The sequence below is a fragment of the Pipistrellus kuhlii genome, unplaced genomic scaffold (assembly GCF_014108245.1).
Source record: "Pipistrellus kuhlii isolate mPipKuh1 unplaced genomic scaffold, mPipKuh1.p scaffold_m20_p_11, whole genome shotgun sequence".
Taxonomy (NCBI): domain Eukaryota; kingdom Metazoa; phylum Chordata; class Mammalia; order Chiroptera; family Vespertilionidae; genus Pipistrellus; species Pipistrellus kuhlii.
Window position 1 is genome coordinate 21827803 of NW_023425416.1, and position 18315 is coordinate 21846117.

An 18315-nucleotide genomic window follows, 5' to 3' on the forward strand; every position below is an offset into this window, starting at 1 on the left:
TTACTGCTTCTCCAGAGGAGTGTCCTTTGCCTCTTTGTATTCCAAATCTTTGAGTTGATTCTTGTGTTCCTCTATTCTGCTGTTGGGTCTCTGTATAATATTTTTTATTTCAGTCAGTGTATGTTTAATTTCTAGTTGGTCCTTTTTCATATCCTCGAGGGTCTCGTTAAATTTATCAGCCTTTTTTAGGAAATTCTTGAAAAATCTTATAATCGTGGTTTTGAATTCTATGTCCAGTTGTTTGTTCTCCTCCATTTCTTTCGTTTGTGATCTGTTTCCTTGTCTCCTCATTTTCGCTGCTTCCCTGACTTGGTAAGGTGAAAATGGACATACTTGTCTTGCTCCTGATTCTAAAGAAAAAGCTTTTAACTTTTCATCGAATATATTAACTGTGGGTTTGTCATATGTGGCATTTATAATATTGGGAGAATGTTTTTTATCTCCACTTGGATGAGACTTTTTTAAAAATCATAAATGTATATTTGATTTTATCAAATGTTTTCTATATGAATATGTTTAATGATTTTATTTATATGCTGTGTTATATTGACTTGCAGATATTAAACTAATTTTGCATCCAGGAATAAATCCTACTTAGTCATGGTGTATAATCTCTTTAATGTATTGCTGAATTTGTTTTTTGTTTTGTTGAGGCCTTTTACATCTATTCATTGGGAATATATTGACCTATAATTTTCTCTCTCTCTCTTTCTCTCTCTCTCTCTCTCTCTCTCTCTCTCTTTTTTTTTTAGGGTTTGTCTAGTTTTGATATCAGTAATATTGGCCTTCGAAAATAAGTGTAGGAACTTTCTCTTCAATTTTTTGGAATAGGTTAAGAAGAATAGATATTAATGATTCTTGAACTGTTTAGTAGAGTTCATCTGTGAAGTCATGTGATCCAGGACTTTTGTTTATTGGAAGTTTTTTGATCATTGATTTTGTTTTTTTGATAGTTATTGGTCTGTTCAGATTTTCTATTTCTTCCTGATTAAGTCTTGGGTGATTGTGTATTTTTAAGAATTTATACATTTCTTTCAATTTGTTCACATATAATTGTTCTAGTATTTTCTTATCCTTTGTATTTCTAGTTTGTTGGTGGTTATTTCCTTTTCACTTATGAATTTATTTGGGGCTTCTCTCTTATTTTTCCTTGATGAGTCTACTTAATCGAATTTGTTTATTTTTCTAGAGAACCAGCTATTGGTTTTATTGTTTTTTTAGACTCTTGTTTCATTTATTTCTGCTCTGATCTTTATTTTGTTTCTTCTGCTCACTTTGGGCTTCATTTGTTCTTTTTCCTAGTTCACTTAGCTGTAAGGTTAGATTGTTTATTTGAGAGTTTTTGTTTGTTTCTTGAAGTAGGCCTGTAATACTATGAATTTCCCTCTTAGGGCTGCTTTTGCTGTGTCCCATAGATTTGGGATTGTTGTGTTTTCATTTTCTTAAGGTATCTTTTGATTTATTCCCTGATCTCATTGTTAACCCACTCATTCATTGTTTAGTATGATAGGATGTTAGCCACTCTGTGTCTTAAGGTGATTAGAGACTTTACAGCATTTACATTTAAAGTAATTATTGATGGGTATAAAGCTATTGCCATATTAATTTTTCTTTTTTTTTTAGTTCTCTGCTTTTTATTTTCTTGCTCTTGTGTGTTGATGACTTAAGAGTATTGTGTTTGAATTCTTTTTTCTTTGTATTTTATACATTTTCTGTAGATTTTTGGTTTGTGGTTACTATGTGTTTTATATGTATATATAGTTATGTTTATAACAGTCTACTTTAAGTTCATGGTCACTTAGGCTCAAACAAACTCTAAAATCACTACAGTTTTTGTTCACTCAAAATGTTTGTTATTTAATTCTTCTGTGCATGTGTTTGTATGTATCCCTTAATTTATTTTAATTTCACATGATTTTCCTACTGTTGCTTTTTAACCTTTGTACTAGCTTTATAGTTCACTAATCCATTGGTTTCATTGTTTGCCTTTGAGAATCAAACCCAGGACCCTTCAATCTGCAGGCCAACGCTCTATCCACTGAGCCAAACTGGCTTGGGCTGAACCTCAACTTTTTTATTTACATATGGGTATAGTAATAGTCCTTGGTATTGTTAGGATTAAATGAGATAAATAAGCAAAAGTGCTAGAGTATTGATAGAACTGCTTATCAGAGCTTTTGTATTTTTTCTCATGTATGTCTCATAATATACTTGTTTGGTGACAGTAGTGAGATGACATCTTGCTCAAAAATCTTCATTCAAATCTTTATGAGTTATCCCTCTTGAAAAGACAAGTTGTCAAAAACAAAGGAGAAGAGCAGGGGGATAGGATCAAACAAGATTGGTTGTGAGTTGATAATGTGAAAGCATTCTGGTATATCTTGAGGGTTCATTCTATCATTCTGTTTACTTTTGTATGTTTGAAGTTTTTAAAATAAGTGAAAACAGTTCTTGGATAAAGCTTCTTTACAAAGCAATCTCCTAATAGGCCCTTCAGCCCTCTCTAATCTATCTTACACATATAACTCAAGTGGCTTTTTCTGAAAAAAGCCTGGGAAAGGGTGTGTTTAATAAGAGTAAACAGTTTGCTTTTATGACAGAACACTCATAACTTTTCCTCTGCTACTGTCTATTGTATATCTCTGAGAAACATGAGACTGTGGTTTCCAAAGCTGACTTGACTGTGGGCCCTTAATTGCTTGTTTTGAGTATGCAGTCATAATATTACAGCTGCTACTGAGGTATCTTAAAGCATAATTAGGGTAATGATGTTTCAGTCTCATTTCTCAACAGGCCTGTTCTCACCCCTCTCCACCTTTTTTCTTGCTGTCCTATCTTTTGTCACATACTCCTCTCACCCACTGTCATGCCTTCCATTTTGTAGACTCAACTTGGGCATGATCTCCACTGAGACATTGCACCCTGTTGTCCCACAGCATTCTGCATACATGTGACAAGGCATAGGTACCTCTTGTAACTGTCTAATCATCAGTGTTCTTTACTAGACTTTAATAAGAGCTGAACTTTTGGGGGTACCTACTGTGTGATAGGTACTGTATTGAGCATTTTATGTATTTCTTTAACCATACCCTCACCAGAATTGGATGTCATTTATAATTTTTAAAATCTAAAGCAACCGCCCTGGCCGGTTTGGCTCAGTCAGTAGTAGAGTATTGGTTTATGAACTGAAAGGTCCCAGGTTCGATTCCGGTAAAGGGCACATGCCTGGGTTGTGGGCTTGATCCCCGTTGGGGGATTTGCAGGAGGCAAATCGATCCATGATTCTCATCATGGATGTTTCTACCTCTCTCCCTCTTCCTTCCTATCTGAAACCAATAAAAATGTTTTTTGTTTTTTTTTTTTAATCTAAAGCAACCATTTATTATTACAAAATCAGTATATGTTCATGGTGGAGATGTTAGAAAGTACAGATCAGCAAAAATAAGAAATGAAAATACTATAAACTTTACCATCAAGGATTGCCAGTTAACATGCTCTTATACTGTTATATACTATTGACTAGAAAGAGAACAGCCTGAAAGAGTTCTTATTAATGTAAATATATTGTGTTTATCAAACTGTTTATATTATATTGTTGGACTGTGAATTTCTAATTACTTTAAAGGTGACTATTCATGTGGAATAATTCTGAGAATCGTCTCTCAATAGCAGTACATAAGATTAACCCTTTGCACTCCGCTGTCCCCTCTCAGGGGGGACATTGCAGTTTATTAGTGATTACGGGGAATTGAGTTAATTCAACGCACATGTCCGCCGCAAAGTAGCGTCAAGTAGCTGGTAGCCAATGTCCAGAAAGGTTCAGAGTGCAAAGAGTTAATAGTGGTTTTTTTTCCTCCTTAAAATGTTTAATAATATTTTCTCTCCATTTTGAAGCCTGTTAGGTATATGGGTGAACTTTATATGAAGTTAGGTTAAATATTTTTTATATGAAGTTAGGTTAAATATCGTCTTAAAATGTTTTATTTGTTTAAAAAGGTCATTTTGGTATTTGGATTTTCCTAGTGACCTTTTGGAAGTCTTTTTTATCCCTAGTGCATTATATACAGGATGGGGCAGAAACAGGTTTATAGTTGTACTTGAAACAATTTATTTTTATATTATTATTTATTGTTTTATTTTCCATATGAACAACTGTAAATCTACTTTTGCCCCACCCCGGATATATATGGATTAATATCTATTAGGCATTCTCATATTACTTACATTTGTATTTCTTTTCCATGGGATTTTTCACATGTAATGATGTGAGCCAATTCTAGTTGTTCATATTCAAGAGTTTTTATCCGGTAAGTCCTTTCATGTGTTCAAAAGAACCTGGGATAGCCAAAGCCTTTCCCCAATTCTGCAGTTTATGTGGTCTGTTCCGTGCGCATTGTTACATATCTTAGGAAAGTTGTGTGATAAATAAAAGTTTTCCCACATTCCTTACATTCATAGGTTTCTCTCCAATATGGGTTATTTCATGTGTTTGCAAGGAGCTGGGATCTCTGTAGGCTTTACCACTTTTTTTTTTTATATATTCAAAGAGTTTCTCTCCAGTGTGAGTTCTTTCATGAGATTGGAAACCTAGATGAGAACTGAAAGTTTTACCACACTGCTTACATGCATACGGTTTCTTGCCTGTGACTAACTTTTGGTTTGTTGGTAAGACTGCAGTATATGTAAGGCTTTACTTTACCACATTGTTGACATTCATAAGTTTCTCTTCAGTGTGAGTTCTTTCATGTATTTAAAGAGAACTGAAAAGGAATGCAGATTAGCGCAGCCACTATGGAAAACAGTATGGAATTTACTCAAAAAATTAAAAATGAAACTGCCATTTGACCCATTGGTCCCACTTCTAGGAATATATCCTAAGAAGCCTGAAACATTAATCAGAAAGAATATAGCAGCATTGTCTACAATAGCTAAGATCTGGAAACATCCCAAGTGCCCATCAGATGAGTGGCTAAAACTGGTGTAGTATATTTACAAAATGGAATACTATAGCAGCTATAAGACAAGAAGGATTTCTTACCCTTTGCGATAGCATGGATGGACCTAGGAAACGTTATGCTGAATGAAATAAGCCACTCAGACAAATATCCCATTATCTCACTTATGAGTGGAATCTAATGAACATAATAAACTGATGAAAAAAATAGGTCCAGAGATATAGAAGCATAGAATAGACTGTGGAATTTCAGAGAGAAAGTGGGTGGGAAGAGATCAACTAAGGAATCAGTGGGGGGAGAAGGGAGACTTACATCATACTTTCAACAATGAAGATTTAATTTAAAAGTTAAAAAATTGGTCCAGAGATATGGAGTCATGGAACATATCTCGGGGTTGAGGGGAGATGGGAAGAGATTAATCAAAGAATATATATGTGTGTGTGTGGACACAGACAATAGTGTGGTGAAGGTGTGGGGTGTTAGGGGCTAAGAGGAGAGGAATAAAGCTGAGGTGGGGGAAGAGTTAGGAGACATCTATAATTCTGTCATCAATAAAATAAAATTTAAAGAAAAAGGAAACTGACTCTCCAACCCTCCCATATCCCCTCAGCTAAGTGGTCTTGCTCTGGACTATGTAACAATGCTACTTCTAGGACCATCTGTGGCTTGGGACTCTCACCATTGAAGCCATTTCAATCTGCTTGTCAACCATCAACCCTCCCCTATTCAAAGTGCTTTCATGGAAGCACTTTTATGTCTAAGGGAGATGCCAAATAAAGGGTAAGCACAGGCCATATGCTCAAAGCATTTAAGTCCAATCTAGTCTAATAACGAAATAAGCACTAAGTACCTTTGCCCTGCACGTTTTGTTATATGCCTCCAGGAACACACAGATTTGTAGGGGATTGGATGGATGAGATTATTTACATTATGAGAATACTGATAGTTAAAAAGAGAGAACTGAGAAACTGAAGGTTTGACTACATTTTTTACATTTATAGGGTTTCCTCCCTGAGGGTCCCTTTAGGTGTTTGAAAACTTGCATGTTAAATAGAGGGTTTTCCACATAGTTTACATTGGTAGTTTCTCTCTCTAGGGTGGGTGCTTCTATGTATTGAAGTTGAAGAAATAATGGTTTTCCCACATTCCTTACATTTATAGGTTTTCCTCTCCATTGTGATTTCTTCCATGTTTTTCAAAACAGGAGAAATAACTGAAGGCTCGCTCACATGTTGTATTTATATGGCTTCTCTCCATAATTCTGACACTCATGGCTCATGTCCAGTTTGACATCTGATGTGCATATTAGGAAGTGAATGATGCATAAAGACTTTTGCGTACACACACTTTATTCCCATGGTTTTACTCCAGAAGTCTTCTTGCTCAGTCAAAATTTGGAATAAGGCTGAAGTTTCTTTACACAGATTCCACCATTTGATTTTTTAAACTTTTACCCTGGTTTTTGTACTGATTTTCAATTCATGATCCTTTACCCCCTCAGCCTCCTTTTTTTTTTTTTTTTAATCCCCCGAAGGTTTCTCTCATCACATCACTACAGAGTTCTTTTATGAAGGATCTAGTAAAGCCCACTCCTCCAGAGTGAAGTTCACACCCACATCCTCAAAGGCCATTGAGTCCACTCCTAGGTTTCCTGGGAGCCCCTGAGTCCTTCCTATACATATCACAGCAGGAGAGAAACTGTCACAGCCATCAAGGCCATGAAGGGCAGACAGCAAGCATCCTCCCAGCATGACTTGTTAAAAAGACTTTTCTGCTCTGGCTGGTTTGGCTCAGTGGATAGAGCATCAGCCTGCTGACTAAAGGGTCCCAGGTTCGATTCCAGTCAAGGTCACATGTCTGGGTTGTGGGCTCAAACCCCTGTTGGGGGAGTGCAGGACACAGCCAATCAATGGTTCTCTCATCATTGATGTTTCTGTCTCTCCCTATCCCTCTGAAAAAAAAAAAAATTAAAAAAAAAAGATTCCCCCCCCTTCCCCTATTGAATTACTTTGACACCTCTATCAGGAGTCAGTTAATCATGTACGTGTGATTTTAATTGATTCTAATTAATGGGTTCTTCACAAAGCTTCCATTATCTTTCTTGAACTCCAAACTCTGTCTTTTCTACTCAGCAAGATTGCTGTGCTTTATTTGCTGTTCCCCTCCCTGCACCAAGATCCAGAATATGCCTCCAGGCAGTAAGCCACACTGAACACGGGCTCACCTCCCTGTATCCCTTCTCTCAAGGACCAGTATTACATTGCCTTTTGTCCATGTCTGAAAGCAGCTCTTGGATGTATTTCTCTTTATATTATACTAGAGGCCCGGTGCATGAAATTTTTGTGTGGAGGTGGGTGTCCCTCAGCCCAGCCTGCACTCTTTCCAATCTGGGACCCCTCAAGGGATGTCCGACTGCCCGTTTAGGCCCGACCCTAGTGGGATCGGGCCTAAACCGGCAGTCGGACATCCCTCTCACAATCCAGGACTGCTGGCTCCCAACTGCTCAACTGCCTGCCTTCCTGATTGCCCCTAACCACTTCTGCCTGCCAGCCTGATCACCCCCTAACCACTCTGCTGCCAACCTGATTGATATCTAACTCCTCCCCTGCCAGCTTGTTTGCCCCCAACTGCCCTCCCTTGAAGGCCTGATACCTCCCAACTGCCCTTCCCTGCTGGTCATCTTGTGGTGCCCATCTTGTGTCCACATGGGGGCAGGATCTTTGACCACATGGGGGCAGCCATATTGTGTGTTGGAGTGATGGTCAATCTGCATATTACTCTTTTATTAGATAGGATAGAAGCCTGGTGCATGGGTGGGGTCAGCTGGTTTGCCCTGAAGGATGTCCCGGGTCAGGGTGGGGGTTTCTTTGGGGCGTGGGGTGGCCTGGGCAAGGGGCCTGTGGTGGTTTGTAGGCTGGCCACGCCCCCTAGTGGCCTAAGCAGAGGTCTTGGTATCTGGGATTTATGTATCTTCTATAATTGAAGCTTTGCAGCCTGCGGAGCCAAGCCTCTGGCTTGCTCCGTGGCTGCAGCCATTTCTGTTGGAATTTGTTTACCTTCTATAATTGAAACTTTGTAGCCTTGAGTGGAGGCTTAGGTAGGCAAGGGCAGGCGGAAAGCTTAGCTTCCTCCATGGTCAGGGAATCCCAAGCCTCCCTTCGGCTCTCTATGGCTGTAGCCATCTTGGTTGGGTTTATTTGCATACTTGCTCTGATTGGCTGCTGAGCATGGCTGGTGGGTATAGCTGGTATGGTCAATTTGCATATTATTCTTTTATTAGATAGGACTAGAGGCCCAGTGCACGAAAATTAGTGCACTTGGGGTGGGAGGAGGGTCCGTCAGCCTGGCCTGCGCACTCTTGCAGTCCAGGAGCCTTCAGGGTATGTTCGACTGTGGCTTAGGCCCATGAGAAGTGAGCCTAAGCCGTCAGTTGGACATCCTTATTGCCACCACAGGAGCAGGAGAGGCTCCTGCCACTGCCACTGTGCTGACCAACCGTCAGCCCAACTTTTGGCTGAGTGGCACTCACCTTGTGGGAGCACACTACCAGGGGGCAGCTCCAGCCTCACCCTCCCATCTCCTGCAGCCAGCAGTCGCCATCCCCTCCCTCTACCCTGCCCCTCTGATCGCCAACCCCTCCCTCTGCCCAATGGCACCCACCTTGGCTGTCCTGGCACTGCCCACTCATAGGCCCCGCCCCCTACCAACCAGTCATATGTTTTCCTTTGGATCCTTCAGCATATTGAGCATATTTAAAAGAGCTGTTATAAGAATCTTTGTCACCAAAACCAGTTTGGCTCAGTGGATAGAGCGTCTGCCTGTGGACTCAAGGGTCCCAGGTTCGATTCTGGTCAAGGGCATGTACCTTGGTTGTGGGCACATCCCCAATGGGGGGTGTGCAAGAGGCAGCTGATCTATGTCTCTCTCATAGATGTTTCTAACTCTATCCCTCTCTCCTTCCTCTCTGTAAAAAATCAATAAAATATATTTTCTTTCTTTTTTCTTTTTTTCTTTATTGTTCATTTATTACAGATATTCCTCTCCCCCCCCCCCCCCCCCGTTGCTCCCCTCCACCAGGTTCCCATCCCACCCTCTGCCCTTTCCCCACCCATCATTGTCCTCATCCATAGGTGCACAGTTTATGTTCAGTCTCTTCCCACACCCCCATTTCCCCTTTTCCCCAAGAATCGTCAGTTCACTCCCCTCCATACCTCTGATTCTATTATATTTAACAGTTAATATTGTTCATCAGATTTTTAAAAAAAAAATATTTTTTTTGGTTTTTAGATTCACTTGTTGATAGTTACATATTTGTTGTTCATAGTTTTTCTTTCTTTACTCTCTCTTCCAAAAGAACCCCCTTCAGTAATGCATATAATTCTGGTTTGGTGGTGATGAACTTCTTTAGCTTTTTTTTATTGGTGAAGCTCTTTATCTGGCCTTTGATTCTGAGTGATAGCTTTGCTGGGTAGATTATTTTTGGCTGTAGATTCTTATTATTTATCACCTTGAATATTTCTTGCCATTCCCGTCTGACCTGGTTTCTGTTGAGAAATCAGTTGACAATTGTATAGGTGCTCCTTTATAGGTAACTACCTGTTTTGCTCTTGCTGCTTTTAATATTCTCTCTTTGTCTTTTGCTCTTTGAAATTTAATTATGATTTGTCTTGGTGTGGTCTTCTTTGGATTCCTTTTGTTTGGAGTTCTGTTCACTTCCTGGACTTGTAAGTCTTAATTCTTTCACCAGGTGGGGGAAGTTTTCTGTCACTATTTCTTTCAGTATGTTTTCAATATCTTGCTCTCTCTCATCTTCTGGGACCCCCATAATTCTGATGTTGGTTCGCTTGAAGTTGTCCCAGAGTTTTCTTACATTATCTTCAACTTTCTGGGTTCTCTTGTCTTCTTGCTTCTGAGGAGGAGGGTCTTCTGGTTCTTTATATTCCAAATCTTTGACTTGATTCTTGCGATCTTCCATTCTGTTTTTAGGACTCTGTATAATATTATATTTCTTATTTCAGACAATGTATTCTTTATTTCTTGTTGATCCCTTATTTCTAGTTGATCCCTTTTCATATCCTCATAGGTCTCGTTTATTTTATCGGCCTTTTCTAGGAGATTCTTGAACAACCTTATAAGTGTGGTTTTGAACTCTATATCCAGTCGCTTTTTGTCCTCCATTTCTTTCGTTTGTGATCTATTTCGTTATTTCGGCATTTTCACAGCTTTCCTGATATGGGCGGGGTTTCAGGGTGGAGCCTACAGCCTTGGCTTCCTTCAGCCAGGTCAGCCACGCCCTATATGGCTCCTGAGCCTCAGTGTTTCTTAGTGTCCTTCGGTACTCACTGCAAGCACCTCTGAGAGTGAGGTGCCCTCGAGTTTCACCTGCTACCAAACAGTCTAGTCTCTCCCCCAATGAGCCTGGAACTGGGGTTCAGTTCAGTTGGAAGTGGGATTAAGAGCAGTCTGGAGTTTTTGTCTCCTTCCCGCCAGGGCAATCCCGCAGCACAGCCAACCGTCCCTTCTCTGCGCGCAATGTGCGCGCCTCCTGGGCCTCTGTCTTTTGCCGCTCCCCTGGGATTCCACCTTACAGCCCAGCTCCCTCTGTATGAGCCTGGGTCTCCGGGGTCTGGCCTAGAACTGGGGTTCAGAGCAGTCAGAACTGGGGCTCAGCACAGTCCAGAGCTTTTGTTTCCTTCCCACTAGGGCAATCTAGCAGCAGAATCAACAGTCCGTCCTCTGCGCACAGTGTGCGCGCCGCTCCCCTGATATTCCGCCTCACAGCCCAGGCTCCCTCTGTTTGCACCTGGGTCCCCAGGGTCTGGCCTAGAACTGGGGTTCAGCGCTGTTCAGTCTGGGGTTCAGCACAGTCCGGAGCTTTTATCTCCTTCCCGCTAGGGAACGCCAGCCAGGCACTCAGTCGCCCCCTCCTCTCCGGCTCCGTCCTCTCCGAGTGTGCCGCGTGTCTCCGTACCTTAGGCTTTTACAGCTCCTCCGCTTTTCCTTCTGGTTTTCTCCTTGCTTCTCGTTGTAGAATTTCCAGTCAGTTGACTTTCCTGTAGTTCTGGGTAATGTCCATTTTATATTTTAGTTGTATTTTATTGAAATTGTTGTGTGCGGCTGTGGTTAGGTGTTTACCTGTGCAGCCATCTTGGATCCTATCAATAAAATATATTTTAAAAAAAATCTTTGTCCACTAATTTCATCATCTGTTATTCCTATTACTGACTAATTTTTCTCCTAGTTTTGGGTTGCATTTTTGCCTGCTCTTTGGCATATCTATTAATTTTTGATGAATACCAAATATTAGTGTTTTTGAGCATTTGGATTTTGTCTTCTTTCAAAGAGTATTAATGTGTGTTTTGACTAAGATATTTTCTATTAGGGTATATCTAAAATACTCTCTACTTTAGGACTTATTTACCCTTAATACCTGGTGTGCCCCTCTGTGGTCTCTTTACTGTTTGCTCTGAGTATTCAATCACATTTCTCTACTCTGGTTGGACAGAATACGAATGCCTCCCAGTTATTCCTTCAGGGCCAGAATTAGACTCTCTCTCTCTCTCTCTCTCTCTCTCTCTCACACACACACACACACACACACACACACACACACACACACACACACAAAAGGCTCAGTGCACAAAATTTGAGCATGGGTGAGGTCCCTCGGCCTGGCCGACAATCAGGGCTGATTTGTGGGGCCCCCTCTGGGACCTGTCTAGGCTGGGCTGGGGCCTGTGGGCTGGGGGCTGCTCTTGCATTGAGCATCTGTCCCCTGGTGGTTAGTGCTCTTCATAGCAACTAGTTGTTCCACTGGTTGTTGGGTCAATTTGCATATTAGGCTTATATTATTTAGGATAGGATACATAAATCTTTTGATGCTCACCACAACCCAATAAAATGGGTTGTATGACTTTCATTTTGTAGGTGAAGATAGTGAGGCCCAGGGAAGCTGGTTTTGTGACTTTACTCATAGGTGGTAGGCTGGATCTTGGGCCCAGGTCTCTGACTCCATTATAACCATACCATGTAAGCTCCATGAGAAAGAAGGAGCCGTATTTTCACAATTATGAAGTGCACATTTTACACATGTCACTCAAATCAAGAGGATGTATCTTAAAATAGAAAATTTTGGGGTCATTTTTCTTCCAGAAAAAATATTATGGAGTAATTTTTCCCCCCTTGAATTCCTTGTGGTATATCTAAAAATCATTATGTCTTAGAATCAAGGAAATATATCTCCAGTGCCAAATACAGCCTTGATGACATAATATGTACACAATAGATATTTATATGCTAGGTTATGAAATATGATGATTTTATACAGCAAAGTATGCTTCTAAAAGTTTTATGCCTCTGCTTGTCTCTCCAGGTATTTTATGCATGGTGTGTGTCGGGAAGGAAACCAATGCCTGTTCTCACATGACTTGGCAAACAGCAAGCCATCCACCATCTGCAAGTACTATCAGAAGGGCTACTGTGCCTATGGAACTCGATGCAGGCAAGAACCCCGCCACTGCCCCAATTGTTACACTGGGTTAAATATTATCTAGGATTCGGATCCTTTATTTGGAACATGGATCTTGAGGGGAAATTTTAAATTTAAAAGTAATATGACAACATTACAAAAAGTATGGCAAATAATTTTGAAACCTCAATTTCAGTACCCAAAACTTAATTTTTCAGAATCACTTTTCATGCTTTATTTTTATAAGTCTCTAGTTATAAAATTGCACCCATGGTATATATAAAATTTTATATCTTGCTTCCCCCCCCCCCACTTAACATGTCATAAGCATTTTCCTATGCTGCTATTTTATAATGTTACATAATGTTAACAGACCATCACTTTATTAACTGTGACTCCATTAGAAATTTAAATGACTTCCAGTTTTGTTTTGTTTGTTTGTTTTGCTATGAACAATTATGTGTATAGAATTTTCTTTTTATGCTGAAACCGGTTTGGCTCAGTGGATAGAGCGTCAGCCTGCGGACTGAAAGGTCCCAGGTTCGATTTCGGTCCAGGGCATGTACGTTGGTTGTAGGCACATCCCCAGGAGGGGGTGTGCAAGAGGCAGCTGACCAATGATTCTCTCTCATCGATGTTTCTAACTCTCTATCTCTCTTCCTCTCTGTAAAAAATCAATTTTATTTATATATATATATATATATATATATACACACACACACACACACACACACAAAATTTTCTTTTTACCACTGACATATGTAGGCAACTTTGTAACTTCTAAAACAAGGAAATATTTCCAAATCTGTTTCTGTCCTTTCCTAATGAAGAGCTGCTGTTTTTCCCGGGTCGCAAAGCCCTTCCTCTGGCTGCCTATGGGTAATGGCAGTTGGCCCACCTTGCCCTACCCCTGCCAGTGGTGCCCCAGAGAGACAGCCAGGAAGGCTGGTCTCCAGCTGTTACACTGGCCATTATTAATATTGTATGGACTCCTGCCCGAAAGAACGCTGGATTGGGTGTTAGGAAATTTCAGTTTAACATCTGTCAGGAATTTTCAGGGTTTCTTTTTGTGTTCTGAGGCAGTATGTCTGCCCCACTCATGTCCTACAAAGACACTTAGGTGAATTTTCTACTCACTCTGAATTGCCAGGCAGTTTTTAAAATTGATAAGCCTTTTATCAGTTAAAATATGGGGAGAGCTTGTTTCATTCTCCACCTCTGTAAATGGAGCAGAAGGAAGGGCTTTCTGCGTCTGGGCAGTGTGGGAGACATGTGCTTGTAGTGTGTCCATAATGCATCTGCTGTGTGTTTTGTTTAGATATGATCACACAAGGCCCTCTGCTGCAGCTGGTGGTGCTGTGGGCTCCGTGCCCCACAGTGTGCCCTCCCCAGGCTTCCACAGTCCTCACCCTCCTTCCGACCTCACTGCGCCTATTGTGAAAACTAACTTACACGAGCCTGGGAAACGTGAGAAAAGAACGTTGGTACTTAGAGACCGAAGTGAGTGTGCGGAATTCTTTTCTTGTCTCATTCTGAAAAGCAGTCTTGTCTCTTTTTTTTTTTTTTTCATATTCCTTTCTGGTTTTCTCTTGACAAGAGAGTTGCTGACCTAATACCCCTCCAACCTGTCTGAATGCAGAGTATTCAGATGGTGCATTTGGCCTTGTGCCCACGGCTGGGCTGAACCCTAAGTTTGGCCTGGCAAAATATAAACTGACTTTTTTGTCGGCTTGTTAACTACCATCTGCACAGGTTGTTGCCCAATTCTGAGGAGCATCAAACTGTTCGTGTCAAAGCTACGTATTTTGATAAAGAGCATGTATCACTCACTGTTTTACCCTTCGTTCAGTACATGGTCTTGGTTTTTATGGTGAGCCAGTGTTTGCCATTTTAGGTTGCACTTTTGGTAAAAAGAATAGCATATTGGGGTTTGGGGAGTGATCTGTACCCTGGAACAGGATTTGGGCAGAAAGAAAGCTAAAAATCATAAAAGTTGTTTTTGTTGGCTGGTTCTCATCTGGTGAAGGGATTTCTAGATCTCGGAATGTGTGATTTTAAGATAGGCAGATTCCATCCTAAGCAAACAAGTAAGTGATCCAGTTAAATATGTCCTCTCTAAAAAGGCACGAGTGTGTGTAATGGGAGGGGAAGGGCTCCAGGGTGAGAAGAGGAGGCCATAGGACAAGTTTCAGGTTTTCATTAATTCTAATTCACTTTAAAATGATACATAACTTTACGGGTATAAAAGAAAACACTGTATTCTATTGACCACATTCTAATTTCCCTTTGACTGACACACACACACTGATATATATATTTTTGTATTAACTGGTCCAAATGTTGACATTTCTATACTTGCTATTTTTAGAAAGCAACTTTAGCGTTCTTTTGTATAAGTATATCATGGTCTGTTATGCTATTTCCTTGTGTTGCTAACTATGCTTTTAAGTTAATGTCACTTAAGAGCATTTTATGCTATTTCTTTTATTTTTCTCTCTTGGCCTGTTTTTTCCTATATGTTCCAAGAGTGAAATTCCCAAGGTCAGAGTTGCTTAATCTGTCAGGTTTTGACTAGCCGCTTACCAGAATGGTTGGGCCAGTTTTCATTTATGTGTGTGCTGTGTGTTTTGTTTTAAGATCTCTGTGGCATGGATGAAGAAAAGGCTTGCCCAAGTGTGGTGAATAACCCAGGAGGCAGTGACGCCCAGAGTAGCCCAGAGATGAGGCCGAATTCCTACCTTGATGCAATACGGAGTGGCCTGGATTACGTGGAAGCCAGCAGCTCCTACAGCAGCGAGGAGCAGCTGTGCCCCTACGCGGCCGCCGGGGAGTGCCGCTTTGGGGACGCCTGTGTCTACCTGCACGGGGAGATGTGTGAGATCTGCAGGCTCCAGGTCCTGCATCCCTTCGACCCAGAGCAGAGGAAAGCTCATGAGAAGGTAAAGTTACAGGACTTCATGTGAACTCATTTTAAGAAATTTGAAATGCGCTATGTGACAAAATTGTTGGTATTTCTGCAAGCATCTGACTGCTAATAATACCTGTATTATGTACCTGGCATATTTACACCCTATTTTCAAGTCCTTTTCTGTTGTCACTTGACAATTCTTGATTATCCTATATAATAAAAGGTTAATATGCAAATTGTCCCCATGGGTGGGAGTTCCACCGACTGGAAGTTATATGTGCACTGACCACCAGGGGGCGGCACAGAACATGGTGGTTGTTGGTAATGTGCTGGCAGCAGGCAGCCGTGGAGGTGTTGCTGGCCCAATGGGCCCTTATGAGAGTTGGGACCACGGCGGGATGGTGGAGCAGGTGAGCGGGTGCACCAGGCCAACGCAAGTGCGAAGGCAGCCCCGGCTGGTGGAAGCGGCAGGCAGCTGGGGCAAGGGAGGCCAGCAGCTGGCAGCTGCTAGAGATCCTACCCATGCATAAATTTTGTGCACTGGGCCTCTAGTTTAGAATAAAAGGAAAAGGAGAGATCTCAGAAGCATAAAGCTATGCAAAGTTCATAAAATCAGCCTCAGGAGCCTGGTGTGAGTGAGTCTGTCACACACATAACACACACACACCCTTCCTCCCTAGGTTTACGTGGCATTTTGGCTACATTCTAGCCAGGCTGAATCTGGAGAATTTGAGGAGCCCAAATCATAGAACTTGAGGAGCCACGTGTTGGAAGGGGCCTTTCAGGTCATTAGGTGCCAGTGTAGGAGGCACTGCCTCACAGTGGGCCCTGTGCTTGGTTCAGGGCCCTGAAGATGGGTGAGAGAGAGGGGGGGAGCCACAGCTGTGTGTAGAACCCCTGAGGAGCTCCTCCCTGGATGTGGAGGTGGTGCCCGCCACTCTCCCTTGTCTCCAGAGTTCCGATGAGTGCAGCTAGAGCTCCACCCGGGTGTGCTGAGGTCTCTGTGCTGCGCTGACTTATCTCACATCTGTGTTCATGTGAGCGCCGAAGGCAGAGCCGAGGTCTTTGTACGCTTCTTGGACTGTATGTCACCTGCTTACTGAATAAATGGATTCATTAAATAATGTATTCTCTGCTTACGACTCTGTACTGCCAGCCTGATGTTTTAAGTAAAGGATTATTTGGCGTTTCTGGTATCGGTGTGGTTCAGAGTGAGGAAGGCAGCCTAGAGGAGCGAGGAGACCAGGATCCCGGTTCTTGTGAACTCTGTGATCCCACCCTGCTGCTCTAGCCTTTGGGACAGCCATGGCCTCGGCTCTAACTGGAAGTGACCGTATCATGCTAGGAAAGCACGGCGCTGGGCCAGTGATGGCTTTAAGTCCTCTTTGTGTCCTGAGAGAGTGTCGTGTCTTGAATCCAGGGATTGCTGTACCTGCATAAAGCAGCCACAGTCTGTGTTCTTTCCTGGTCTCGATCGTGGCAGTGTGGCTGGCAGCTGCCCCCCAGCTCTCCCCGCTACTCAGCAGCCCAGACCTAAGCTTTCCCTCCTCTCTCTGTACTTCAGATCTGCATGTCAACATTTGAACACGAGATGGAAAAGGCCTTCGCCTTCCAGGCGAGCCAGGACAAAGTGTGCAGTGTCTGCATGGAAGTGATCCTCGAGAAGGCGTCCGCCTCTGAGAGGAGATTTGGGATTCTCTCCAACTGCAACCACACGTACTGCCTGTCCTGCATCCGACAGTGGAGGTGTGCCAAGCAGTTCGAGAACACAATCATTAAGTAAGTACAGCAAGGGGTCTTAGCTGTAGAAGAAGGGGTGTGTGTTTGATCTGGAATCTTCTTCCATCCAAAGGCGTTTCAATGCAGGGTATGAACTGAGTGCTGGCCCCGGCACATCACTCCCCTTCCTGAGCGAGTGCCTTCCCGGTGGTGTGTGCTAACAGTTCCCACCGAGCCTCGGGCACTGGAAGGACACACAGCAGGGGTCGTCTGTTAAGGCTGATGGCGATGCCTGTTTGAGCTCAGCCCTAACAGTACAGGGGCTGCCCTTCGGCCAATTGCTGTTGCCTTTTTAAGCTTCATTTTTTCCATCTGTAAAATAGGGTTATTTGATGATTAAGTGGAATAATGGCATGTAAACATTTCACATGTCTGATAAACATGATGTGCTCCATGAAGCCAGTATTGAGATATAATTGACATATGACAACACAGGATTCTTACATTCTACAGTGGGACAAGGTGGGAGGGGGGAGGGGAGCTAACTCATTGCGAAGTCACTGCATGCTGTGGACTGTTTTAGAAATTTTTCACACATTAACTTATGTCTCAGAGACCCTACAGTCTTCCTCATTTTACAGATGAGTAAACAGGTATGAGCTCAAATAACTTGCCTAAAGTTACACATTTGTGTGGTAAAATAACAGCTTTATTGAGAGAAAAGTATACAACTTAGTGTTTTTTACAGTATATTCAGAGTTTGTACAACCGTTAATTGCTACAATCTAGAATATTTTATTATCTCAAAAAGAAACCTCTATTTGTGGTCATTGCCCACCCCTCCATGCTTCCGGGCCCTGGCAGCCACTAATTCGCTTTCTGCCCCGTGGGACCATCCTTGCCATCTCAGACGGAGTCTTCTAGGACTTAGCCTTTTTGTACTGGCTAACTCTTATACATTGCATGGTGTTTTTAGAGTGCAAACCATGTTATAGCATGTTCCAGTACTTCATTCCTTTTTATGGCCAAATATCTCATTGTATGGATATTCACATTTTGTTTATCTATTCATCAGTTGATGGACATTGGGTTGTTTCCATCTTCTGATTATTGTGAGTTGTGCTGCTATGAATATTCGTATACAAGTTTTTTTTATGGAAAACATGTTTTCATTTTTCTTGCGTAGATACCTAGGAGTGGTTGGGTAATATGGCAACTAGAGTTAACATTTTCAGAAATTGCCAGACTATTTTCCAAAGTGGCTG

The 18315-nt window shown here is 41.9% G+C and overlaps 1 protein-coding gene across 3 annotated transcripts in view; it reads left to right on the plus strand.

Annotated features, from left to right (window-relative positions):
* Positions 1-18315, plus strand: part of MKRN2 (makorin ring finger protein 2) — a 32487-nt gene that overhangs the window by 7292 nt on the left and 6880 nt on the right. For all 3 annotated transcript variants that reach the window (XM_036431165.2, XM_045579201.1, XM_036431167.2), the window contains exons 2-5: positions 12328-12456; positions 13742-13923; positions 15061-15362; positions 16896-17110. In XM_036431165.2, the coding sequence (XP_036287058.1) occupies positions 12328-12456; positions 13742-13923; positions 15061-15362; positions 16896-17110 (828 nt within the window). The remainder of the gene's footprint in view (positions 1-12327; positions 12457-13741; positions 13924-15060; positions 15363-16895; positions 17111-18315) is intronic.